We start from the raw sequence: 23,379 nt of genomic DNA on the forward strand, positions 1-23,379 counted from the left end.
CAGCAATACCGACAAATACATCAGTAGACGCTTATACTCGGATACTTTCTAGGTCATTATGATAGAAATCTATCTTGGGTGACAAGTGTGACGTTTGGGTGGGAGAAAGGAGGGGGGGTTTAGCCGAAAAAAATCGCGTAAAACTGCCCCGCCCGGCCGTCAAAATCTCTAAATATATATTGTGTTTACGACTTCAACGTCCTTCAATATTCACTTCAGCATACAATGGCGTTTATAAACGCGAAGAAGCGCAAGCTTGCCGAAGATACTCACAGTGCTAAGATTTTCAATAAATCGCACAAACGACACCATTCCCATCACGCACCGTTATTATCTACCGACTATCAAGCCACTATGCAGCTCAGAAACCACGAGACCGGCAAGGTGGCTAATACCGCCAACCTCACCAACAACAATAATCGCAAGCAGAATATGGGCAGTGACATTCCAGAAGTCTCTGCTAACGAAATTTCTGGCAAGAATCTCAGAAACCGCAAGGTCACTGTGAATTCCGAACCTACCAAACCCAAATCTAACACACATCGCGAGCAACCAGTCATTGCCGAGACTCTTGATTTTCCTGCTGATGAAGCTACATCATTGAGCCTTGAGAAGGCCAAGGCCAAGCTTCGCAACGCTTTAGAAGCTCACCGCGACAAGTCCAAAATCCACGGCAATACTACGGATTCATCCGCTGATGAAGCTCCTGCCCTCGCTCTGAAAACCTTCAAAGTCAAGCCCATCAACACTTCCAAAGCAGATTCCGTCAAGGAGGCCGCCAAGCATCGACAACTTACCAGTAAAATCTCAGATTCCTCCGCCGACGAAGCTCTCGCCCCGAACATCAAGATGGCCAAGGCCAAGCCTACCAACACATCCAAGGCCCCCCCTACTAAGACTGTCAGCAAGCAACAAAAAGCCTCCGGGAAGGCCTCAAGTCATTCCGCAGACCAAGCTCCCGCTGTGGAACCTACGAAGGCAGGATCAAGCAAAATGATCGCACAGAAGGAGAAGGTCTCCAGTTCTGAACTTTCTTCGCTCGACGACGTTGATATCTCTATCGCAGACCCTACCGACGCAGGCGCAGATGCTGCCTCACCCTCAACCTCGGAGCAAGTCTCAGGTGGAGAAGACGGATCAGAAGAAGGGGACGAAGAGAACAAGGAGTACTCAGAAGAAGAACATGATGAAGACGAAGCCGGTTCCACGAGCCCCGCGATAGACGAGTTTGCCTCGGACGTAGAAAATTACCCACGCTCAGACGACGACCGAATTATCTCCCTCCGAATTATCTCCCTCCGAATCCGAAGGCGAAGTATTTCGAGCAGCCCGATTCGAAGCCGAGGCCGAATCGATCACCAGCTCTGAGAAATCAATGGCTTCCGACGCCGGATTCGGCTCGGACGGCGAGTCCCATCCAGACAACAAAAAGAAGGAAACCTTCAAAGCCGACGACGCCAGCGCCTTCGCATCTTCCATGTCCGCAATCCTAGGTAACAAACTCACCACAACACAACGTGCAAACCCTATCCTCGCGCGTAGTGCGGATGCCAAAGAAGCGGACGAGGCGCTCCTTGATCTGAAGTTGGGGAGGAAAGCTAAGACCGAGATTAGGAGGAAGCATCAAGAGAAGTTGTTAAAGGAGATCCATGGTGAAGGGGCAGGGGACATGGTTGGATCCATTGCTGATATCGAAGATCCCGAGGATTATGGGACCGTCTTTGCGTATCAGCAGCGCGAGAAGGGGTTGAGGAAGACGGCGGAGAAGGGAGTGGTCAAGATGTTCAATGCGTTCACCCACGTGCGTGGAAAGACTGTGGAGGCGAAGGGGATGGTTGGGAGTAGGGCTCAAAAGGAGGGAAAAGCTACCGAGATGACTAAGGAGGGTTGGTTGGACTATGTTGGTCAGGGTGGGGAAGGCACGACTGAGGAGGAGGGCTTGGGCAAGGTTGCAGGGGAGAATAGCCTTTCCGAGCTTGGGGAGGAGGACAAGATCGAGAAGCAGAGTGAGCTTGGAAAGAAGGGCGAGTCTGGGCCGAAAGGGAAGCTTGGCAAGAAGCGAGCTTGGGAAGAAGAGTGAGGATGATGAGGCTCGAGATGGCATATCATTGTCACGACGAAAGAATCATGGCTGCATGTCCGAATTTCTTTGAGAGAAGACTGTATTTGAGATGAGGATCGCTACACATATGGCTTGATACACTCCATACCACCAGGCAACGCCATAGCTCCTTGCAGTCAAGGACCATGAATGGACATTAGAAGAGCAGACAAGCATCAGAATTCTCCACCCTTCCCGCCAACGCCTCCCCATGTCGCTGCTCCCCAAACACCCACTAATCCCCACATTCCGACCCTCCATCCTCTCCAAAGCCCCTCGAACCCTTGCCCTTTCCTCCTCTTCCTCTCTTGACCAACCTTTCCTACCTTCATGGCCGGTGCACCTGCTGTACCCTTCACCGACTCCGCCGGAGGGCCTCTTTCGCCTTCTTCGTAGACGATCGAGTGCACGGTTCCTAACAAGCCACGATAGGGCCCGACTTCAACGATCGTTTGCATTTCCTTCCCTCTGCTGGTGGATCGGGCAACATCCATTTGGCCTCTCCTAAGCACAGTCTCGATCGGAAGCTTCACGACAAGCTCAAACGCTTGCCCGACGAAAGTTGCAATAGAATACATATTGGGAGTTAGAACCGGATCTATGCCAAGCTTAGAGCGCAGAAACAAAGGTGTCGAAGCTGAGATTAGTGTGGGTATCGTAGAATTTAGTATCGCCGCTGGAGCGATTGAGAAAGGCAACGTCCATTTGGGTAGTGTCTTCAAGGTCGCAATTATCGATCTGGGTGGATGCGTCGAAGGTGTCAGTATGAGCTTTGTGCGAGCTATGTCCAGGGGGGGCGAGTATCATGCCCGCTAAGCCGGCCGCAGAGACGGCTACAGCTAGCGAGGCGAATGGTGAAGGTGAAGATAATATATCGAGCCCGCCAGCGTAAGAGAGTGTTGGAGTTGCTGTGAAAGAGAGTCCAGGGTCAGGTAGCGCCATAAACGCAGAGAAGAATGATCGGACAAAGGAGGTGATTGTGGATAGAAGGATCGAGTGGATGTAAGGTGCTATTGGTGCCTTTCCATATTCCCCAAGGCCCTTCTGCTGCCCAGTGGGAAGACAGTACGGCTAATACGGAGGAGGATGATTTGAGATCGAGGGTGTGGGGAGATTGGTGCGGTTTTGACGGAGGTGGTTGAGGCGTGTGGACTCGTGGAACACCGTCTGGTTCTGGAGAGCCATGCCGTCGCCGTGTCCGTGAGCGTCGAGTTGGTGTATGTGCGAGAGGTGCTGAGGAAGTGAAGTAGGAGGGAGAGTCAAGGTCCGAGTCCTCATCAGAAAACATCTAGGCACCTTGATCAGCTAGAAACAGTACCTTTGGGGCATTATCCCAATACCTCGTACGAGTCTCGCCGATAGCTGCCAGATCTTCTGTGCAAATCATCCACAAATGCCTCCTTTGCTATTGACTTCTGGACTTGACTGCCAGCCTGGACCTGCAACACTGTCTTCGCTACCTCGAATGGCTGCGCCAGGAATACGCTGGTATACTTCCATATTGCCTGTTCCACCAGTCCCTTCATCACCGCAGTAGACGAGGGCGAAGACTCGGGTATGTAGTCTGTATAGTCCATATCCGCCAGGATATTTCGCGCTGAGGAGCCAAAGCTGTTTGTTGACGTAGAGGAGACATGCTTGCTGCCGGCATTTGTGGCAAAGGTTCCATTCTGAGGTCCGCTTGGACCAACGGAAGGAGGTATATAGTATGGTCTCAAAGGGTTTGGACCCTCTCGTGGAGTAGACATTGGTATTCGCTGCACTCTAGGTGTGAAGAAAAAGACAATAATGGATTCTTTGCCTTGATACTGAATTGGCGGAGAGCAAGTTTCGGCGAGCCGGCGCTTACACTTTCCGTCCTCGTCATATCAATCTTTTTTGACCCAAATGGCAAACGATATCCTTTCGAGCTTCAAACGTATGCAATTCAGAGGCGTCGAGCATGTATATAGCTCGTCAGGCACCTCGTGCTGTGGGGATATGCTGTCGATCAAGTTACGCTACATCAGTTGCTCTACTTCCTTCTCGACATACAGCATCATCACGAAATTACAGCAATGATGCTTCGGTCTGGCATTTGAAAGAAAGACTTACAAGGACGACAGGAGATTTTGGCAGGCAGACACTATATTCAAGAGCTAGACGAAGATTTTCCACATCCCCTGTGGCTATGCATGGCCACCTTACGCCCCCAAAGCCTGGCGAAGAGTGAGAACCTCGGGCAACATGAAGAGGACTGCGAAGAGGTTCGACTGACGCATTGGCTTCTGCAGGCTAAACGTCACATTCGTCGATAAGGAAGGGGAAGAGCATAATTTTCAAGTGGCTCACGGGGACAATTTGCTGGATATCGCGCAGTCAGAGGAGCTGGAGATGGAAGGTGAAACACCCATGGGACGTCAGTGCTGGTAGCTTGCATTGACTGAATTAATCAGGGGCCTGCGGCGGATCATGTGCCTGCTCAACCTGTCATGTCATTGTCGAATCCGACGAAATGTATGAGAAGATGGACGAACCAGACGACGATGAGAACGATATGCTGGACCTGGCATTTGGATTGACGGAAACATCAAGGTTAGGATGTCAGGTCAAGATGAACAAGGCTTTAAATGGTCTGCGGGTGAAGTTGCCGAGCATGACGCGGAATCTACAAGCCAGCGATTTTAGCGGAGCGAAGAAATCATGACATAAAGGATTCAGTTGATCAATATGTGTGCAACATCGCCGGAGCATAGGAGTCATAGTGAGCGAGAATTTTCTGTCAACGTTCAACTACGGTACCAACCGGCAAGTCCACATTGCACTACACGAGTGCACAGAAAAGCTTGACCGGCATCCCCAAAAAAACCCCAGGTCGAATATCTGCGTCCCAGAACCGCTGATGGAAGACCTTCTAATCTCAGACATAAACAAAAGACTGAATATCTCGGAGTGATAAAACTCTACGAGGGTTGACCACCAGCCACCACTCAGCACGATACATCAACAGAGATCACGGGTCCGCTGGTAGTTGTTATGCAAACTACCTTGCGCTGTGCGCTTAGGGCATTCCTTCCTTCTGCCTCTTTCTAATGATTCCGTCTGTTTGGAAAGACTGTGAAAGACTATGCGCTGCGTCCCACAGATAGAGAGGAAGGTCGCCTTGTACTTCACGTCCATGTTTGCTCATTACCACGGTTTCCAATCCGATGTGTTCGCTGAGTGATGCTGACGAGCATCATTGTGGCCGCACCGATTTGAGTCTGACTCTTCATGGAAAGGGATGAGAGAATATTAAACTGTGGCATCCTGCACCAGATACCTTGGGACCGTGTGTGCTACGGTCTTGGAACTCGCACCGCAGAGCAGATCTCTGTTACGGGTAAATCGACTCTGCACATCCGAGATACCTTTGATGTGCCAACACACCCGGCAAATCGCGTTTATTGTATGAAGATCGTGGTTCACTGCCCTTGAAAATGCCCCTTTTAAGACTCAATCGCTTTTGCAATGTTTTCGCAACAGCAAAGAAAGAGGCTACTTATAGATTTCAGGCGATGATACCAGTTACCTAAGACAGCTTCCGTCAACCACAAGTGAAGTCTTTGCCTTGCATGACAGGCAAGGCGGTTGGGGCGGCTGCTGGACCGGTAGATAATCGCTCGGTAGCTTATTGTTTCCGTCCTTCTCTCCGAAAATTGGCGTTTTCAATCCATGATTTCCCTGTATTTTTCCTGCTGCCTGAGGAGCACGGCTGTATAAAGCTGAGTCATGAGAGTATCCACCTGTTGCAGACCGAGGCTCTTTTCTTCCTTACCTACAGAGATGTATATCGATAGCCGTCTGAATTTGGACCCGACATCGGAGGATGCTAGCCAGATTTGTGAAACTCCTGGCAAAATATAAGCTTCTGCGTGCTCGACGAGAGGCTGGAGGGAGTAGATGGTACGCCTGATGTCCCCCTGTGATTAGCGAGCTTTTGCCTATCATGAACACCCTCGATGTGTCAACAACGACCATCTACCCACGATAAAGGAGATTGTGAGGCCATGACAATACCTCCCCGCCTTAAGAAGCGCCCCCGTGCGCCCCGAAGCAGAAGCTATTATAAAGGACTGATGCTTTGAGGCCCTTTGCCAGAGCAAGCCAACCAGTCATCCACACCGTACGATATCAGCAGAATCTTGCGAGTCACTCGAATCCCAATCGTCATCGTCTGCAACAGCTGAGCAGGACCGATCCAGCAGAGCCTTTACACTCCTGAATAAGCCTGCGAGAACTGCCATATCGTTCAGAGTCTCAGAGCTTGCAGCTATGGCGAACAATCCCTCTCTGAGTGAGAAAAGGGCTATGGCCAAGGAGGAGCGTTTTCCCGAGCTATTCGTCAATACCAACATCGACCGGCGCATATGCCGGAGAGTGGTCCCGCTTAAGGTTATTGTTGTTGGCATGCCACGGACTGGAACTCAATGTATGTATAACGCCCAGATTGACAATCATAAGTCCGAGACGACCAGCTAATGCCGAATACAGCAATACGCGTGGCCCTCAAGCAGCTCGGTTTCAATGATACATACCATATGGACTGCCTCTTCGAAAACCCTCCAGACATCGACCTTTGGTGTCAAGCCTTCCTCGCCAAGTTCAAAAGCCAGGGCGAACCTTTCGGGAAAGAGCAATGGGATCAACTTCTCGGCCACTGCCAAGCGGTCTGCGATCTCCCAACCAGCGCATTCATTCCGGAACTCATAGCTGCGTACCCCGACGCGAAGCTCATCCTCACGCCGCGGGAAGAAAATAGCTGGTATGCATCCTGCCAGCGCACCATTCAAACCACGGCAACCGCTCGATCGATACACGTATGTCTGACCCATATCCCCATCTAGAATTTTAATCAGCTTTCCTTTTCCCCAATTCCAACTGATTCCGCAAGACCTCCGACACTAACTGGTCCCCCTGCTAGATCCTCTCCGCCCTAGATACCCACTTCCTCTCACGCTTCACACCGCTCCTCGGTCTTATGTTCGGATCCATGTTCCCCTGCCCGCCCGACCTTTGGCAGACGCCCGAGGGCAAACGCATCTGGATCGAGCACTACCGCCGTGGGCACGACGAAGCCCGATTTCTCGTGCCTCCAGATCGCCGCTTAGAATATAGCGTGGAACAAGGATGGGGCCCGCTGTGCGAGTTTCTCGGGGTCGAGGTGCCGGTTGGGAAGACGTTCCCAATGGTCAATGACTCGGGGAGTTTCGCAGTCAAGATAGGCGTCGTGAAGCGGCTGGCCGCGAGGAGAGTAGTGAGGAGATGGAGCCCGGTGCTCGGGGTGCTTGCGGCCGCTGGGTTGGGGCTGTGGTGGGCGAGGCGGTGATGGGTCGATACGGTCTTTACAGATGCGGGCCTGGCGTCTACAGAGAGGGAGGCTTATGATAACCATTCTTGCGGTTGGCTTGTATGGACGATTTTGGGGTTCATGATCTTCACATTCTTGTTTCAATACTTACATCGAATTTATAGATCTCAGATCTACCCTTTTTTGGAAGCTGGTACTCTACAGCATTTTGCCCGAAACCCCAAACAACTCTACTGGACGCTCAAATATGGGTGTTATAATCGCCAAGTCTTGGGGCTTTCAATGGTGGAAATGTCGACAAGTACTACGCGGCCGAAGGATCGAGATGTTCAAGATTTGGAATTGAAGCCGATATGAAGCTCCGAGGTAGTTAGTGTGAGGAGTCGTTGAAAGACGCAGAGCCATCTTGTACTTGAGTAGCGTCCTGAGTAAGATCCAAGCGCCTCTTTGAATCGATGGCGGATTTCCTAAACTCATAACCTTGCGGCTAAAGGAAGGTTGTAAACAAAGGGCTGCTTGTCAAAAACCCAAAATTTCGATGCGCGGCCTAAAGGAGGAATATCAGGGCTCAAGGCCAAAAGTTGGCCGCCCCTTTTTGCGACAAAGCCTTTCCTCACTCCTTCCTCCGGATCCCAACCATACCCTCCACCCTCACGTCCTGCCCCAGCACCCCTGCTTTCTTCAGCACGCGTGCAGTCTCCTGCACCACACTCCCCCTCACACCCCTGACATCTTCCGCAAACTTCACCGTCTTCAACCACTCCCTCGCATCCTCGGCCGAATAGTCCAGCTCAGTGCTGATGTACTGCACCGCCTCCTCCCGATGGTCCTCAAAATACTTTATCCCCAGATTCAGTTTCTCGAGCATCTCTTCCATCCTCTCGTCTCCGATAACCCCGGGCCTAGCGACTATGTGCCAGCTCGGCCAGGGTGTGTATATTTCCCCGATGCGTTTGATTTCGCCGTTGTCATAGTATCGTTTCGAGGTGAAGTGTTCCCACATGAAGAAGTCGGCGGTGCGGTCATTGACGGATTCTCGGAGTTTGGCGAAGGTTTGCAGGGGAATGATGTCGAAGGGCGCGGATGCCGACGAGGATGAGGTAGAGGCTGGGGAAAGCCAATCGTGCGTATCGGCGAGGACGAAGCCCATCACGTAGGAACCACTACACGAGTTGTTAGGGCCGAGTTTGTTGGAGTTGGGTGGAAGGGAAGCGTACCTACCAATCCGGCTGACGCCCATCTTTGCCCCTTTCAGTCGCTCCACTCCCGTCACATCCTCTCTGTTGGCTCCCGTACTTATCGCCCAGCATAACGGCGTTTCCACATACGTTCCCACCATCCTGTAACCTGCAGATTTGCTCTCGGCTTCGGCCTTACCAAGCCCAGCTACCCAACCCTCTGTGAGACCAATGCCGATGTCTATCTCATTGGATTGGAGAGATGTGATCATGTGGCCTGTACCGGAGGGAAATGGGATGAGTGTACATGATAGCGAGAAGTGCGTAGAGGCGAAGTGGATGGGGGTGGAAAAATGTTCTAGGGCACGTTAGCAGGGGTGGTAAAGAGGGCGTGGGGTAGGCGGGGGGAGGGGCACAGGGGTCGTTGGGAGCTGAAGTGGTGGGAGAGGAGAGAAGAACAATGACTGACCTGGTACATAGCCTATACGGAGAGGCGGAGAGGAAGGCATGGCAGAGAAGGATGGGCAACTCTTGAGACTCAATATCCCAAGTTCATGTAAATGCCATTGTGAGCGGAGTGCTTGCTACATCATGTGGAAAGTCCCTCGGAAACTTCCGAAATTCAGCCCTATTGGATGTCACCCAACGATTGAACCCCGCCCCGGCGCCCCAGCGGAGCACAGCACTGGCACTAGCAGTGCCTCTCGCAGACTGATCACTGAATGATATTCCGTTGTGCCCGTCGACGGATATTGAGGGAGCATTTTCTGCAGCAGTCATATGCAGCTTACGAGCTGAAAAGTTCCGACGTCTGAGGTTCTGCAACAGTCTTCATCTCGGTCAATCATGCGTGAATACAAGCACCAGCTGTTGCCTTTTCGACTGCTCCATGCATGTTTCATCTTATTGTTTCTCAATTTCCTTCATGTCTTTGGTCCAGGCTGTTCTGATGATGGACTCAGCCTTTCGTAAAGGGCTTTGACCCCCCCCCCAAAGCATCAGTCACAGCCTTTTCCCTGCATCGGACAACAGCTTCTTGAAGGAGCCTTTTCTATGCCACTCCCCTTGGCTCCTTAGATCTTTATGCCTCATGCATGGGATTGAGCTGCGAAGCGAAGTCGCAGCTGGCAGTGCATCCATGTGCTCTGACTGCGAGGTGTTTCTGACCATATAGCATTGATTCCTGCTCAGGGTTGTCTCTGCTTCATAAACCATGTTTCTCGAGGGAAGCTTCTCTGTCAAAGTGTCCCCTGAGTTCCTTTGAACGTCAAAATGCCTACCTCTATTGTTTCTCTTGCACTCACCTCCTTGATAGCAGTATACAACGTGGCACAAGTTTCATGTGGTGATCAGTGTTTCAATATCGACGAAATTCAGCAGCCAGAATATTTTCCTTGCAATCCCTCAGCTCCAACCAGTAATTGTTGTCAATCAGACTGGATCTGTCTAAGCAACGGCCTTTGCGAGCCCGACAACAACCCCCGTCCAAATCCAGTAGTGTGGACCGGGCTCTGCACGGATCCTTATGTGGGGAAATACGACAGCATGTCCTAAGATTTGCCAAAATAATTTGACTGGTACGTACAGCTCAGGAAGCGGGGTGCGAGATTCTGATTTGGAGTCGAAAGAATGGCTAACTCTACCAAATCAGCTATCGGTGTTGACAATCGTGTATCATCGTGCGGAAAAGGCCACTTCTCCTGCTTTGAAGACAACAACAGCCAAGCTAGTTGCAGTACTTTCACCAACGGGTTTTTCTTAGGGGTGGCAACAGTCGTGACAACCATCACTGGTCCAAGCCCAATGCCCGTCACAACCAGTTCGGAAACCGGCGCAACTTCTGCTGCGGTCAGTACTGCAGCTTATCCGTGTCCAGATCTCGACGGTACCTCATATACAGATGCTACCGGAAACAGTTACAAAATCCAATGCAGCACCAACTATCCTGGCAATGATCTTCCAGCCGTCCACGCAGATACCTTCGAAGAGTGCCTGAGAGTTTGTGATGCCTATGTGCCAGAACCCTCCGCAGCTAGTGAGGCTTCCTGCATTGGCGTGAGCTGGGGGGCAGGAAATCCGGGTGGCAATTGCTATCCCAAGTACCAAATCACCACCATTAACACTAATGATGGCGGTCTTTCGAGCGGGTACCACGTCAACTATACGCTGCCAAAATCAGCTGTGACCAATCAGGGCAACAGCCTCTCGATTTTGAACGCACCGGCGACGAGCAGCACCCACTCAGCGACGTCAACGATCATGCGTACACCTACTCCCAGTGGTAGTTCAGACGGCCATGCGGCCGTCGGCGTTAGCGTGGGGGTTGGTGTACCCGTCGGCTTGGCGGTTTTTGCAGGCTTCTTCTACCTTATTCGGCGCCGATCAAAGAGACGACCTGAAGGGCTACTGGATGTGCATGCGGTGGCCAATGACAAGAACGATAATGAACTGCGCGAACAACGCGCAGAGAGGCGGTTGAATGAGCTCCCGGCGGAGAACCTACCTGGTGAATTGTCTGTTCCACACCGGCCTCGAGCGGAATTAAAATGAATACCCGGGTATCAAGCAGAACTCGGCTGAACCTTGTGGGTTGTGTCCTTGAGTTCGAGCGACGGACAGCTCGTAAGCACATGCTTTGGCATATATTGTGGGGGACGGATCCCAGCAACACGCTAATTCAGCAAGGTCTGGGTGATTTGGGCCTAGTCTTTGTGGTGATTATGCCTCGAGGAACATACAGGCTGTCACTCATTTGGTTCTTGTCATAGCTTTTCGGAGGAGCGGTGCCACTTGCTTTCGGCTCTTGCTCACGTCTTTCTGTAACCATACTTTTTCCAGTGCTGTCCTGGCTTGTCCTGTATCGAAACACCTTTGATATTGAGGATCTCTAGCTGGAAGTCAGACGCTCCTTGCTCTGCGAACTTGATCGCGGAAGAAGAGGAAGATGAACGAGCTTGAAGAAGCAGCTCTCTCTGAAATTCACCCTCTGAAGATGTGGATGTTGTCATAATCGCAAACATCGATAGGTCTCGCTCGTCCATGAAGTGTTGCAGCTGGTCCTCGAACGATGATTTATTCTCTTCACCTGCCTTCTGAACCAAGAATTCCAAGGGCTTCACTACGGAGCTGATGCCCAGTTTTGTACCACTCTCTGTCCACCCTTTGTAATCTTTGATCAAGACCTCGGTGAGGCTAAGGCTGCTAATGTCCCTCTTAGCTTCATCAATGTCCTTGTAGTAACGGTCCCGATTCCAACTTTTTGCGTCTTTAGGCGACAATTGGATCTTTGCTTCAAGGTAGTCCACCGAGTCCCGATCCACATGCTCCACTTTTCCAGGCGCTGTCAAATTGGCCGTATCCACCAGTATGCTAGCAAGTGCCATTTTAGCGACTTGTGCGTCCCAAACTTGGGTCACTGCACTGTCATCTACTGCAACTTCTCCTTGTCCATGAGCGGCACCGGTTGACAGTGAGGAGCTCGATATGCTGTCCCACGCAGACTTGCATTCGCGGACGACAAGGCTGGTGCAAGAGCCGCACTTCTCGATCACACGCGGTTCGGAGTCCGTGTTTTGAGGCACTGCGTTCTCTTCCTCATGGTGGTCTATCACTCCTAGCACTTCTGAAGAGTATTGATCGCCTAGATCCCCTTGTAATTTGTTGTGGTCCACTAATATCCACCGCACACTCTTCAGTAGCCTTGACTGACTTGGTAGATCGTCTAAAGTAATCAGACGATCAATTGCGATGTTTGCGTGTGCACAGACGGCAGAGAACTCGGGGCGGAGGCGGAGACCCGAAGCAGGTATGTTCAATAGAGGGACGTAGATGGGCGAGAAATTGTTTCGTGGAGGGGCAATGGATTTGATGTACGCGTAGAGAAGAGAGGATGTAAGGGAATCGAGGTCTGATAAAGGTCAGTATAGCTGCTGATAAGCCGTGGGCGATAGACAAGAAGACCTGCAGACTCATTCCCAATCACAATGTTTATGTTGTGCTCCTCGTGAACTGCTTTGACGAGGTTCGTCTTGGCATGCTGCAAAAAAGCACGAAGAGAATTGCGGGGAAACGCCATTTGAGTTGTCTTGTTAGAGCTCATAATCTTAGCTTCAACATGATGGAGAAGACGACAGTAGTCTTGACGGAAGAATTAACGCCAGGCCCCTGCTTCTGCATACCTGCGTCATTGTGAGTGATTCTCGGGCGGAGTTTGGTGCTACCTGAAGGTCCCGATTAGCCGTAGTAAGCAAAGGGGCTAGAGTAACCCTGAAGGGGCTTAGCCAGCGAAGAATGAGTTATTTCACGCTCTGAGGGACTGAGGCAACTACACCCCCTTACGAACTGCTACCTCATCGTTTTGTCATAACATTCTACGTTTTCCCTGTCCTCCAGCAAAACAGCTCGTCAGTGCGTAGGATGTTGTTAATGTCAGGAATACGCGACGAAGATTGGGTTGGGACTACTCGTATCCTTCAAGGCAGCTTCTTGGTCTCCATGGGGACCCTAGCTTGCTTTCATGATACAGCATGGTACAGTACGGACAAGGCATAAGAATACTTTGCTTGAAGGCTGTAGCCAATGATACTCATTACGCAAGCTGACTTACGCCATTTGCTGCTATCATTACTCTGGTCTTCACGGGGCTATCATGGTATATGCACATTGTATCAGCGAGGTGTGACAGGACGATTGATCTGAACTGAAGCTCTCTTCGTCCAAGATCTCAACCTGCCGCGTAGTTAAAGCAGCATTTTACCTCCTCGACCGTTGCATCACCCTTCATTAGCGTCATTCGTTTTGCACCCACATCTTCTCTATCGAGATCTTCCACCCATCGTCTCCCTTGCCAGCTACTTTCACACAAGTCAAATCTTCAATTATCCAGTCAGCCCCCGCGTCTCTCAATTGGTCCACACCATGCGTAGTCGCGAGACCCAAGACCATACACCCAGCCGCCTTGCCTGCTTTCACGCCGGCGGGAGCATCCTCAGCAACGAGCACGCGTGCCCGCTCTCCCAAGCCAATGCGCTCCCGACCGAGGTTGTAGCAAGCAGGGTCCGGCTTGCCGGCTGCGACGTCTTCTGCAGCAACGGACGCCGGAGGAGGGGGAAGCGCCAGGAGATCAAGCCAGCCGGACAACAACGTACGAGTGCAGGAAGTGACAAGGGCCCACGGCGCGTTCGCTTCCCCCATAGATTCCAGTAGGGGTCGGGCGCCCCGGATCTCGGTCACGCCGGAACCGTACAATTTCGGGATCAGGCTCTCGATGTGACGAACGTCTGTTGCGTAGATATCAATATGGCGTTGGGGTAGTCCGGGGAGACTGACTGACATTCCCAAGTTGCTTTAGAGGGATCATACAGTCGCAGCGTATCGATGGAGCGGCGGCCTCGCGAATTGCGAAGAATGACATCGGGATCCACTCCCAATTCGGCACCAATTCTGCGCTACGCGGTAAGTCTTGGTAATTGAACAAAGCGCAAGCCATGTTCAATGACCTTCCCGTGAGCGAGGGAGAAGAGGCTATTCACTGACCTTTGCCAATGCTTGGTAACGGCATCTGTGGTGTTTATGATGGTACCATCCACATCAAATAAGAAGCCAGCGAATGCGTGGCTTTCCGTTTGCCCAGTAAAAGAACCGTTGCCTTGATCCAACGCCATGGTTTCAGAACAAGGGTACCTTTCGAGAGCGCTTGTGGGAATGAAGTCTCCCGTCCTCCCAGAAAAGCGGACTTTTAAGCGAGAGGTTTGCTTAGTAAAGATATCTGCAACTACTCGTGGTCAGGTGATGATGCAAAAGAATTGGTTACAGAGCAAGTTCACAGTTACCGAGCCCGTACCGATCGAAATCAGACTATACGAACGGGCCCTTACCGGCCTCTGTCTAGTACAAATGTGTCTCAGTTCTACGTTCGCTGCTGGTCCTCTTCCAGTAAGAGCAAACAAATTGCTCTGATACAGCTTCGTTGTCGTTAGATGCTTACAACTATTGTCGCTGGGATACACACGCGCTTCGCTTTCTTATTGGAAACGTCTCCTGAGCGATTTAACACTCATCTCTCAGATTAGCCACCGTGATGAGGACCTTCATTTAATTCTTGTGTTGCATCTAAAGTACTATTTCTTAGTGTGCGGTTGGATGGAGCGTTTGGTAGCGCATCTCAGATTCGGTGGTACGCATTCTCGGGTTGCGAGACCTTTACCTCTCGATCCACGCGGATGCCACCCAGTTCCTGTAACTGGACATCGTCTAGTCCAACCTCAGCAACGCCAAGTGGCGTCCATGTCGCCTCTCTGGGGACTGGTGCAGAGACTTGAACGTTGTAGTCCTCAACAGAGCGCGACGATTCAGCCCCGACCGCCCCTCTCGTCTCTTCGCCATCTAGTGGTAAGCGGCCGTTTGATCGTGATAGCGTAGAAGGACGGCCTTGCGAAGGCCAGAGAAGGGCTTTGAGGCCTTTCAATGACCCTGAACCATATGTGTACGATTTTGAACCGGAGGCACTGTTACGCTCACGCCGGTCTTGAAGTGTCTTGGTTATGAGAGGTCGCAGGGCGGGTATTGAGGCAACGATAATCCAAAGGTTAAGCTCGACGATGGCCCATAATGCAGCAGGAGTTTCGTTGACTAAACGCAAAATGAGTCAGCTGAGAGTTCTTCAGAAGATTTTCCACGAAGGTCGTTCTCACAAGTTGGATCGAAGCCAGGCTTTCTTTGGGCGAGAACGAGTTGCCACAACCGTACAGCTGAGACCACCGTTACACTGCCAAGGCGATCAGCAATTGCCTGTATCTGTCACTCAGAGCTTACTCACACAAGACCTAGAAGAAATGTACTGCTAATGGAAATTCTTTGTGAAACAGACCGCTGAAGGTGGGAAATGAAGTACACGGGCATGAGCAGAACCACCAGGTCTAAAATGATTGTGAAAGACTCGTTCGAAGTGAAGAATTGAGGGTACTGGATGCACCGGCTTTTGATCGTTGCGTCCCAGAAGCCTCGAATAGGTGTACAGCTGAATATGCCAACGATGAACTAAAATTTTGGTCAGTGGCCGATTTTCGAGAGAGGAACAGCTTGTGTTACTTACTGCAGCTATCATCCATCCTATGTTAAGTGCTGCAACTATCTGCAAAGGGCGTCTCGCATTTGTCACTCGAAAGATACGCCAATATAGCGCCAGAAGCGATAGTTTACTGAAGGTAAGAGCAAGAGGATAGACAATAGCCAGACCATATAGTCCTTTGTTGAATTCCTCGAGATGGTGCGTATCAGATTTGCCGATGTGCTGGCCATAATAGTTATGCTCAACCTCGAATATCACTGTCGCGGTGTAGCCCCAGGAAAGGACCTAGAGCAGAGTTGTCAGCGTCCACTGCACGGAGTAGATCTGCTTTTGTGTGGTCCCACCGCAGCTACCACTATGAGTTCGTCGTCCATGCCAATGGATACTTTGGTATGTAGACGGGAGAACAAACGAAGAACGAGGGTGGTAAAGGACAATATTATGAATATGATGGCAACAGCATTCATTTGAGGTCCATCGTTGGCGTCGAGGTTGACACCCACATACACTGGAGTGGTGAACTCCATATTCACTTTCGAGTTTGCGTGCCTTGATCTTGGTCTGGAGGAAAGAGGTGTATCAATATATTCTCTGAATTTGTAGCGGTTTTCCTAAACCCTTTAAAAACTGAGCTTTTGCGAGACCAAGGCCACGCAGCTCGTGACTGATTCTCCGAGCCTCTTGTCAATAAAGCCAAAGGAAAGGATACTGATCCCAACAGGGATAAGATCGCCGGGAATAGTGCATTGCTACCAGATGGCAGGACAAAACACACCAGACACCACATATCCGGTGCTAGTTTCGTTTGGGAGAGTAGAACATGAAAGCAAAGCAGTCCACCCCAGTGTATCTTTTGCGCCACTACGTGAACTTTTCGGCCGTAGAGTATCTCAATGATCGAGTTGCTCAGAAGGCTTACTATCGAATTCGAAAGGCATTCGAAAACTTCCCGCTTCCCATTGACTGAAACTCGCAGACTTGGACCATGATTCCTGATACTTTTTCATGAAGGGTGGCGAAAGAAAGGAGGACAACGCATAGTATGGGTAAGGCCGGTATATCATGATTTGATCGATTCGTCCAAAGATCTAATGATGAGTTGCATTAGCGCAACATTTGATAGCTTGCCGATCTGCTTCTGAAGGGATGAGACGTTGGGATTCGAGCAGCTAGGAGCACACATTCGAAAAAAATGTATGTGAGCATATCTCATTGCCGGGAAGGCTTTGTGGCCATATGCAGGCTTCCATTCTACCGTATTGACTAGCGACGGCTCCAAAAACTGGGTATGGTCGTCGGAGCCAGGCATGTCAGCCGCACCCTTCGGAGAATTCTCTGGTTTGAAAATCGAAGGTGCATTACAAATCTCCGCTTCATGCGTCTGTTGTGAATGATCGGGCCCGTGCATAATAATAAGGTCACGCGGGTCAAGAAAAGGGCCCACTAAGCACCTCTTTCACCCACAGCGGTGCGTCTGACGGGGAGACGGGAGACGGGTAGTTGCGCCGGTATGGTGATCTTTTGGAATAACACTCTTAAGTAAGTTTCTACAATTATTGGCGGACAGACGAAGTTAGCGGATGAGATGCTGAGGCAATAGCAGATCAGCAAATCAGAAACCACCCGCTACCCTCCCGGGCGGCAATACTGACATGCAACGCTAACTTGCAGATACGAGCTAGCAACCTCACCGTTGAAGAACCGCGCTTTGTCCCCTCGTCCACATCACCGGTGCCCCTGGTAAATATTGGCATTCAGCAACCACTAGAATCAAGGGCTGCAGTATGGGAGATTACTGCACCAGCACCACTGATCTTGATAACCTAAAACTCGGAACTGACTGTTTATCCTATTGCGCAGCCATGTCGAGAGTACCTTCGAGTTTGGAGCATTGCTGGGGGTTGAGGTCTTTGTTGCAAGAGGTCGACTTTTGATTTTTGGGGCACTGGTGACGTCGAAGTTCGGCTTCTCCATGGGCCAGCCCTACGCAGACAGGGGAAACCCTAACCAGGATTTTAGAGTTGCTGAACGTTCCGTGTCTCTCTTAGTCGGACGGCAAGTCCAATACATCTTTTCCTCCACCCCATCACACCGATTCCCTTTCGCTTGCATAATGAAATCCCTCTATCAACTGCGTAAAGCCGCACAATCACTGTCTCGCAGCACGCCCGCCCTCTTTCAAGTCTCGAAATTGGATTAGCCCATGTGATGTTAGAACGAAGTCGAATAAAGTAGCATCCGATTCGTAGGGTTTCTTACATGCAGGGCGCCACTGCAAACGTGTGATGCACATTGCATTCCCGTCTGCGCGTCAAAGCCTAGGTCATCATCCATAAGAAAAGCACTTGCAGCAAGGCGGACTTTTGCCTCATCTACCTTAATCATCGATTTGGAACCGAACTACGGGTGTGTTCAGTCAGCCCTTTTTTGGTTCTTCACCGCTCTCTCAGATATAGTAGTGAATGTTGTAGGCGATTTGATGTGTGAATAGGCTCACAGGATCATCCACTGTGGATTATAGCTTTGTTGAATGTATATGGTATGGACAAGCAATAGCACACCCTTTTCGAAAAGAGGGCTCAGGGCAGGAAACTCCGTACAGATTGTGAATACGTATTTACCACTAAGTGCAAATGATCCTCGTTTTCAATTCTCCGTCTGCTCATACGTGGCGGCCTCTACGCTTCCTTGCATGAAAACCTCGCAGCACTACCTGAAGACGCATGTCACTTCTTTCCTGCATTTCATGTTTGGTTGCGTATCTTCCTTACCTGTTTGTATAACTTGGCCAAAGCCTTCAAGACCTTCAAGAATCTTCCCAGACTCGCAGACAGACACCTAAGAAGAACATCCTCGAAGAATTGATTACCATTATGAGGGTCTTCTACCACGACGATAAGCCTGTAAGTCCTGGAGACTCCTCGTCCCGCTGCTCCCATACGAGACTGACAAGTAAGGGCGATTGCCGCCTCCCACACGACTCTGGTGTGGAGCTTTCACCGACCCATCTTTCTTCACTTGGAGTGCTCCATTACGCCTTCCCGCCGTCCTCGCCCTCATCCGCGGCCCAAGTCGAGGACCTCGCCAAAGCTCGCGCCTACGCCAACCGGGACGAAATCACTGTTTCGCCTAGTGCCATGGGCTCAGTCTACGAGGACAAGATCAAGATGTTCTACGATGAACATTTACACGAAGATGAAGAGATTCGATACATCTTAAAGGGAACTGGGTATTTCGACGTTCGTGATGCAGAGGACAGGTGGGTTCGGATTAGAGCGGAGCCGGGCGACTTGCTCATCTTGCCGGCCGGCATCTACCATCGATTCACTGTGGATGAAGAGAATGTAAGTGATGACTGCCCTGCCTAGACAACCTACCCCTTTGAGCTAATACTGACATCCTTAGTACATCAATGCCATGCGTCTTTTCCAGACACAGCCCAAATGGGCTGCATTGAACCGCAGTGGCGAAACGGAAGTGAACGAGTTTCGGAAGAACTATGTTAGTGCAAGAGCACGGGGATTTTCTGCGTAGAGCAAAGAGGTCTCCATGTGAAAGCACTCTATCGAGACTGGACAGAATGTAGTGTTAGACAGCATATCAAGCAAACGCTGCTCCCTGTTAGGGAGTCAATAAGTGGTCTAAATCCCGGAGGTCATTTTGTAGGTGGTCTCCGAGGCGTTAGGTTTGGATTTCTATGAAGTGCAGACATGCCATTCATGAATTGATGATGGTACTTTATGGAACATACCCTACGTTTAGATGCTACAGGACATTTCCCCCGTAGGCGGAATGATGGCGAAAAGGGCCATATTCCCAGTCTTGATCTGGCATGTCGAGGAGCAATGACGTGTGACTTACGGCGACGTGGATTGTAAGGTAATGTAGCAATAATCATGCATAGAGAGAATTTCCTTTGCGCATGTTTTTGTGGATATCGATCAAAACAAATCGACTCTTCCTGTCAAAGGATCTCAAACAGAAATAGATTTTGGGGAATATTTATGAACATTGTCACTTTTTACTGGCACCGCGCCTGAATTGTACGACTCCTACAATTTCTCCCTTGCAAACAGAATGACGGATCTTAGGAAAAGTTCGTGTAAATCGCCACTATTTTCTGGCAACTGTAGGATTTTTACAATTCCATTGAGGGCTTTCGCCCTCTATGCATGACTTTTGCTAGATGCTCTTAGCTTCGAGAACTTCGCAAGTGGAAGTGCCGGTCTTATTGCGAATTCAGTAATGGGTATAGAATGGATTCGCAATAATTGAAATCACAAATCCTTGGGGGTAAAAGAGGAAGATGCCTTTTCATTTGTACCTGTCCGAGGCGTAATACAAAGCAGAGTTCGGGATAGAGGGCTCTAATCGGATATGTTTTTTGTTTCCTTTATAGTACCAGCTTCATCGGACGCTGTGACAGGTTTTTGGATCGCCGATGGTATCAGCACTGCCCAATTCTCACAATTGAGATCCTGGACTGGCCTCCAAAAGCAGCGCTGTAAATCTCTGTATTCGGCAGGCAAGATACTCAAAATTTGACTGTAGCTGGTTACCAAGGAAACCACGATCGGATTGGAGAGACTTACGATATTGTGCAAGTATGTGCGAACAACTGCATGAGATAGGTATCCATGAAGTCTTCAGACACATGTGAGACAAGAACATCCGCTCGAAAGAGTTGGACTTTTGACCATTTCACGGGAGAACAGAAGAGGATCACAAGAATTTTGCTCAGTCATGTCGACTTAAGTGGTAAAAAGGCAGGCATTTGAGTTGGTTTGCTTAAATGTAGACGCTCGTGCGAGTTCCGGCCTCGAGGGCACAAGTCTGCCAAGCCTGCCAAGCTTTCATACCCGCGACGTTGCGGCGCGAAGATTTGCGGACACTTCGTTCGAGCCATCAGGAGAGCGATAAGTTCACGCTCTCTGTCTACCGAGCAGGATGCGAATGTACCTTGCATTCACGGCCCTTTTGGCTTGCTTCCTTTCTCATGTCTCTGCCACAGCTCTGACTTATAAGCTTGTAGCCAACGAAAAGGCCTGCTTTTTTTCAAACGTAGAACAACAAGGGGCAAAGATTGCCTTTTACTTCGCGGTGAGTCGATCCATCCTTCCTCACAGAGCATTTGCTATGTCTCGGTGCCCGCGGAGCTGAAATCATCACCTTTGTGCAGGTCCAATCTGGCGGTTCCTTCGATGTCGACTACAGCGTCATGGGTCCCGATGGGAAAGTCATCATGGAGAACTCCAAGGAGAGGCAGCTGGACTCTGTATTCACGGCCAAAGCGACAGGAGAATACAGCTTTTGCTTCAATAATGAAATGAGTACGTTCGCTGAGAAAATGGTGGACTTCGAAATTGCCGTACGTTGGTCCCTTTTCCAATTGCTAGACGCTCGCTTTCAGCTCGGCCAGCTTGATGAACTATTCTACAATGTCTCAACACCAAATACATGTTTGACCGCACGCTGACACTTCTCCCCATTTGCAGGTTGAAAACGAAACTCCCTCCGCCCTCCTACCCTCAAAACGAGGCACTTCCCCTGAACAAACCTCCGCTCTCGAGGAGTCCATCATGAAAGTCTCGCGCGATCTCTCCACCATCAACCGCAACCAGAAATACTTCCGGACTCGTGAGAACCGCAACTTCAGCACCGTCAAGAGCACAGAGAGCAGGATATTTAATTTCAGCGTGGTGGAAAGCGGGTTGATGGTTTGCATGGCTGGGCTGCAGGTTTTCATTGTGAGGTTCTTCTTTCAGGGGGCCAGGAAAGGTATGTCGAGAGATCCCAATTCATATGAAGACCAAGGTGCTGACAAATATGTAGGCTATGTATGAACAGGAGCAAGAATGATAGGACAAGGTAGCAATAGCAGGCAAGAACCAAGATCTGCTCAATTTCACCCTCCTTGCGAGTATCATTTCCCGGGTTCCATAGGTGTATGTCCCGCCAAACTTGTCATTCATGTGCGCGCGCGCATTCAATAGTCGAAATCTGTCTTCATCGGACCCTCAGCCCTCCCAAACCCTGAATTGCTCCTCTATGAAGATCGAATTCCGTCCATTTTCCCGGGCAAAGTTCATCAATCATATCATCCTAACGCGTGGGTGTTCCTTTCATGGGAAGCCAAGCCTGAGCCTTCGCATTCAGGCAAGAAGCTACCTTTGCCGAAGCACCGACACCGGCTGAATCTGTGAGTGGTCCAATCGCGCACTGATACAAACTGACCCAAATAGCGTTGCCCACAATCGGATTGACATAATTTGCAGTATACAGGCCAGTATAACCACGCTCAGTGTATCTCAGCATCTGCCGTGCAAACCATGTGACGAAATCCCAGGGGATGGTAGTTCCTTCTGTCGCAGTCATGAGGAGCCCGATCGTTCCAGTTGTCATTCTGATCCAGATTCGCGGAGCGTTGTTGGCCCACGGTCCGTGAGCATTGACGGCGATACCGATGTAGAATGCTTCAAGGACCTCCGCTGCTGCTTGAATGGGCACGAGCAACCCTCCAGGTTCGAAAGAGACCAATGCTAAGCCTAGGTCTTTGCCGCGCTCGTCGAGGGAGCCAATCGGGCTCACCGATGCTCGGAGAACCTTTTCTAGGTCATTCTTGATCAGTGACCTAGTAGACTTTCCGTGGTCACTCTGAGTTGATGCCCCGTTGGGTCTTGAATGAAAGAGACCTGCGGCCGGGCACACGACCATGCATGACCAAATTGCTGAGACGGTCAACACGGAGGCAGTTTTAAGAAGATGCATTTTGCGAGCTAGCAATAGTTGTGATCATTGCTTGGTCTTCTACAACGACCATTCTGCAATGGATCGTCAAATGACATCTGGGAGTGGAACCAGCTTTATGAAATCTAATCGCAAGATCTCAGCTTACGGATTATGCAGGGCAGCTTCCAAATATGCCGCATCGCTGGGTAGGAACGCGTGACCCGTCGCTAATTCAGAATCTTTATACTTTAGCGACTACATCTCATCCAGACAATCTTCTGGGGATCTTCACCCCCACGATTCCAAGACGGTAAGTATGGGGATCTTCGCCGGGTTCTCTCGCATCTCCCGCTGCTCCCACGGGTTTTTCTCGATCTCTAACTTTCTCAGGACCAAAACGCCACTTACATGGGTGTTCATCCATCCGCTGAAGGTCTTCTCACTCGTACTCTGACGTGTGATCCCTTTGTGGGCGATGTACGCCCCTCGTACATCGAAGGAAAATAAAGAGATGCAAGAGAAAATTCTAGATACGGCTACACAAAGCCTACTCAACAAAGAGAGTGCTCTCTAGAGAACGTCAGCACCGTTCCTGGCAACACCAAAACTTTAAATTCACTTCGCTGGCTTTGACCTAGGTAATCTCTGGGCCGACTTTCAGTGGCCTGTATTCGAGCTGAAGAAAAATGCCTCACACATCACACTCTACTGGCTTTTTGATCTCTCCTGACTAGCGACACGTCATGCCTACAGTTCGTACTTAACATACGGTCTATAAATGATGCCAATAAGAATTATTGTCTCTTCAATCTCAAGTTTCAGATGCCGTTTTCTTTGATGTGCTGTGGTCTGTCATGTGCCAGATGAAAGCTAAGCTCACTCGAGCGAGAAAGGCCATCATTCTGATCGCCGCTAAGGAATTGCGGCTAGAAGTCTGATTTACTGGAATGATTTCATTTACTGCATTGAACTG

At 50.3% G+C, this 23,379-nt stretch overlaps 14 protein-coding genes across 14 annotated transcripts; 6 read left to right on the top strand and 8 right to left on the bottom strand.

The window, feature by feature from the left end:
- Positions 1–354: 354 nt before the first annotated feature.
- On the top strand, positions 355–2,080 carry HO173_007766 (uncharacterized protein; the record flags this gene model as incomplete). The annotated part of the gene is made up of 2 exons (XM_037309666.1): positions 355–1,201; positions 1,311–2,080. The coding sequence occupies 2 exons, from the start codon at positions 355–357 to the stop codon at positions 2,078–2,080; spliced, it is 1,617 nt and encodes a 538-aa protein (XP_037163343.1).
- A 197-nt stretch (positions 2,081–2,277) lies between these two features.
- HO173_007767 (uncharacterized protein) lies at positions 2,278–2,679 on the bottom strand (the record flags this gene model as incomplete). Its single annotated transcript, XM_037309667.1, has 1 exon — positions 2,278–2,679. The coding sequence occupies one exon, from the start codon at positions 2,677–2,679 to the stop codon at positions 2,278–2,280; it is 402 nt and encodes a 133-aa protein (XP_037163344.1).
- A 31-nt stretch (positions 2,680–2,710) lies between these two features.
- On the bottom strand, positions 2,711–2,908 carry HO173_007768 (uncharacterized protein; the record flags this gene model as incomplete). Its single annotated transcript, XM_037309668.1, has 1 exon — positions 2,711–2,908. One exon carries the CDS (start codon positions 2,906–2,908, stop codon positions 2,711–2,713), a length of 198 nt encoding a protein of 65 aa, XP_037163345.1.
- Positions 2,909–3,029: 121 nt separating this feature from the next.
- Positions 3,030–3,849, bottom strand: HO173_007769 (uncharacterized protein; the record flags this gene model as incomplete). Its single annotated transcript, XM_037309669.1, has 2 exons — positions 3,030–3,389; positions 3,442–3,849. 2 exons carry the CDS (start codon positions 3,847–3,849, stop codon positions 3,030–3,032), a joined length of 768 nt encoding a protein of 255 aa, XP_037163346.1.
- A 422-nt stretch (positions 3,850–4,271) lies between these two features.
- Positions 4,272–4,787, top strand: HO173_007770 (uncharacterized protein; the record flags this gene model as incomplete). The annotated part of the gene is made up of 3 exons (XM_037309670.1): positions 4,272–4,309; positions 4,375–4,481; positions 4,537–4,787. The coding sequence occupies 3 exons, from the start codon at positions 4,272–4,274 to the stop codon at positions 4,785–4,787; spliced, it is 396 nt and encodes a 131-aa protein (XP_037163347.1).
- Positions 4,788–6,394: 1,607 nt separating this feature from the next.
- On the top strand, positions 6,395–7,448 carry HO173_007771 (uncharacterized protein; the record flags this gene model as incomplete). Its single annotated transcript, XM_037309671.1, has 3 exons — positions 6,395–6,551; positions 6,614–6,939; positions 7,044–7,448. The coding sequence occupies 3 exons, from the start codon at positions 6,395–6,397 to the stop codon at positions 7,446–7,448; spliced, it is 888 nt and encodes a 295-aa protein (XP_037163348.1).
- A 595-nt stretch (positions 7,449–8,043) lies between these two features.
- Positions 8,044–9,117, bottom strand: HO173_007772 (uncharacterized protein; the record flags this gene model as incomplete). Its single annotated transcript, XM_037309672.1, has 3 exons — positions 8,044–8,593; positions 8,648–8,966; positions 9,078–9,117. 3 exons carry the CDS (start codon positions 9,115–9,117, stop codon positions 8,044–8,046), a joined length of 909 nt encoding a protein of 302 aa, XP_037163349.1.
- An 82-nt stretch (positions 9,118–9,199) lies between these two features.
- Positions 9,200–11,158, top strand: HO173_007773 (uncharacterized protein; the record flags this gene model as incomplete). Its single annotated transcript, XM_037309673.1, has 2 exons — positions 9,200–9,305; positions 10,260–11,158. 2 exons carry the CDS (start codon positions 9,200–9,202, stop codon positions 11,156–11,158), a joined length of 1,005 nt encoding a protein of 334 aa, XP_037163350.1.
- Positions 11,159–11,415: 257 nt separating this feature from the next.
- On the bottom strand, positions 11,416–12,707 carry HO173_007774 (uncharacterized protein; the record flags this gene model as incomplete). Its single annotated transcript, XM_037309674.1, has 2 exons — positions 11,416–12,515; positions 12,569–12,707. 2 exons carry the CDS (start codon positions 12,705–12,707, stop codon positions 11,416–11,418), a joined length of 1,239 nt encoding a protein of 412 aa, XP_037163351.1.
- A 689-nt stretch (positions 12,708–13,396) lies between these two features.
- Positions 13,397–14,271, bottom strand: HO173_007775 (uncharacterized protein; the record flags this gene model as incomplete). Its single annotated transcript, XM_037309675.1, has 3 exons — positions 13,397–13,887; positions 13,941–14,050; positions 14,144–14,271. 3 exons carry the CDS (start codon positions 14,269–14,271, stop codon positions 13,397–13,399), a joined length of 729 nt encoding a protein of 242 aa, XP_037163352.1.
- A 500-nt stretch (positions 14,272–14,771) lies between these two features.
- On the bottom strand, positions 14,772–16,204 carry HO173_007776 (uncharacterized protein; the record flags this gene model as incomplete). The annotated part of the gene is made up of 5 exons (XM_037309676.1): positions 14,772–15,238; positions 15,301–15,374; positions 15,426–15,646; positions 15,702–15,962; positions 16,022–16,204. The coding sequence occupies 5 exons, from the start codon at positions 16,202–16,204 to the stop codon at positions 14,772–14,774; spliced, it is 1,206 nt and encodes a 401-aa protein (XP_037163353.1).
- A 2,346-nt stretch (positions 16,205–18,550) lies between these two features.
- HO173_007777 (uncharacterized protein) lies at positions 18,551–19,211 on the top strand (the record flags this gene model as incomplete). The annotated part of the gene is made up of 3 exons (XM_037309677.1): positions 18,551–18,580; positions 18,635–19,021; positions 19,083–19,211. The coding sequence occupies 3 exons, from the start codon at positions 18,551–18,553 to the stop codon at positions 19,209–19,211; spliced, it is 546 nt and encodes a 181-aa protein (XP_037163354.1).
- A 1,413-nt stretch (positions 19,212–20,624) lies between these two features.
- Positions 20,625–21,520, top strand: HO173_007778 (uncharacterized protein; the record flags this gene model as incomplete). The annotated part of the gene is made up of 4 exons (XM_037309678.1): positions 20,625–20,777; positions 20,857–21,045; positions 21,173–21,455; positions 21,510–21,520. 4 exons carry the CDS (start codon positions 20,625–20,627, stop codon positions 21,518–21,520), a joined length of 636 nt encoding a protein of 211 aa, XP_037163355.1.
- A 259-nt stretch (positions 21,521–21,779) lies between these two features.
- HO173_007779 (uncharacterized protein) lies at positions 21,780–22,445 on the bottom strand (the record flags this gene model as incomplete). The annotated part of the gene is made up of 1 exon (XM_037309679.1): positions 21,780–22,445. The coding sequence occupies one exon, from the start codon at positions 22,443–22,445 to the stop codon at positions 21,780–21,782; it is 666 nt and encodes a 221-aa protein (XP_037163356.1).
- Between the last annotated feature and the right edge of the window lie 934 nt (positions 22,446–23,379).

The sequence above is a fragment of the Letharia columbiana genome (assembly GCF_014066305.1).
Source record: "Letharia columbiana isolate WasteWater2 chromosome Unknown Sc0000026_s0, whole genome shotgun sequence".
Taxonomy (NCBI): domain Eukaryota; kingdom Fungi; phylum Ascomycota; class Lecanoromycetes; order Lecanorales; family Parmeliaceae; genus Letharia; species Letharia columbiana.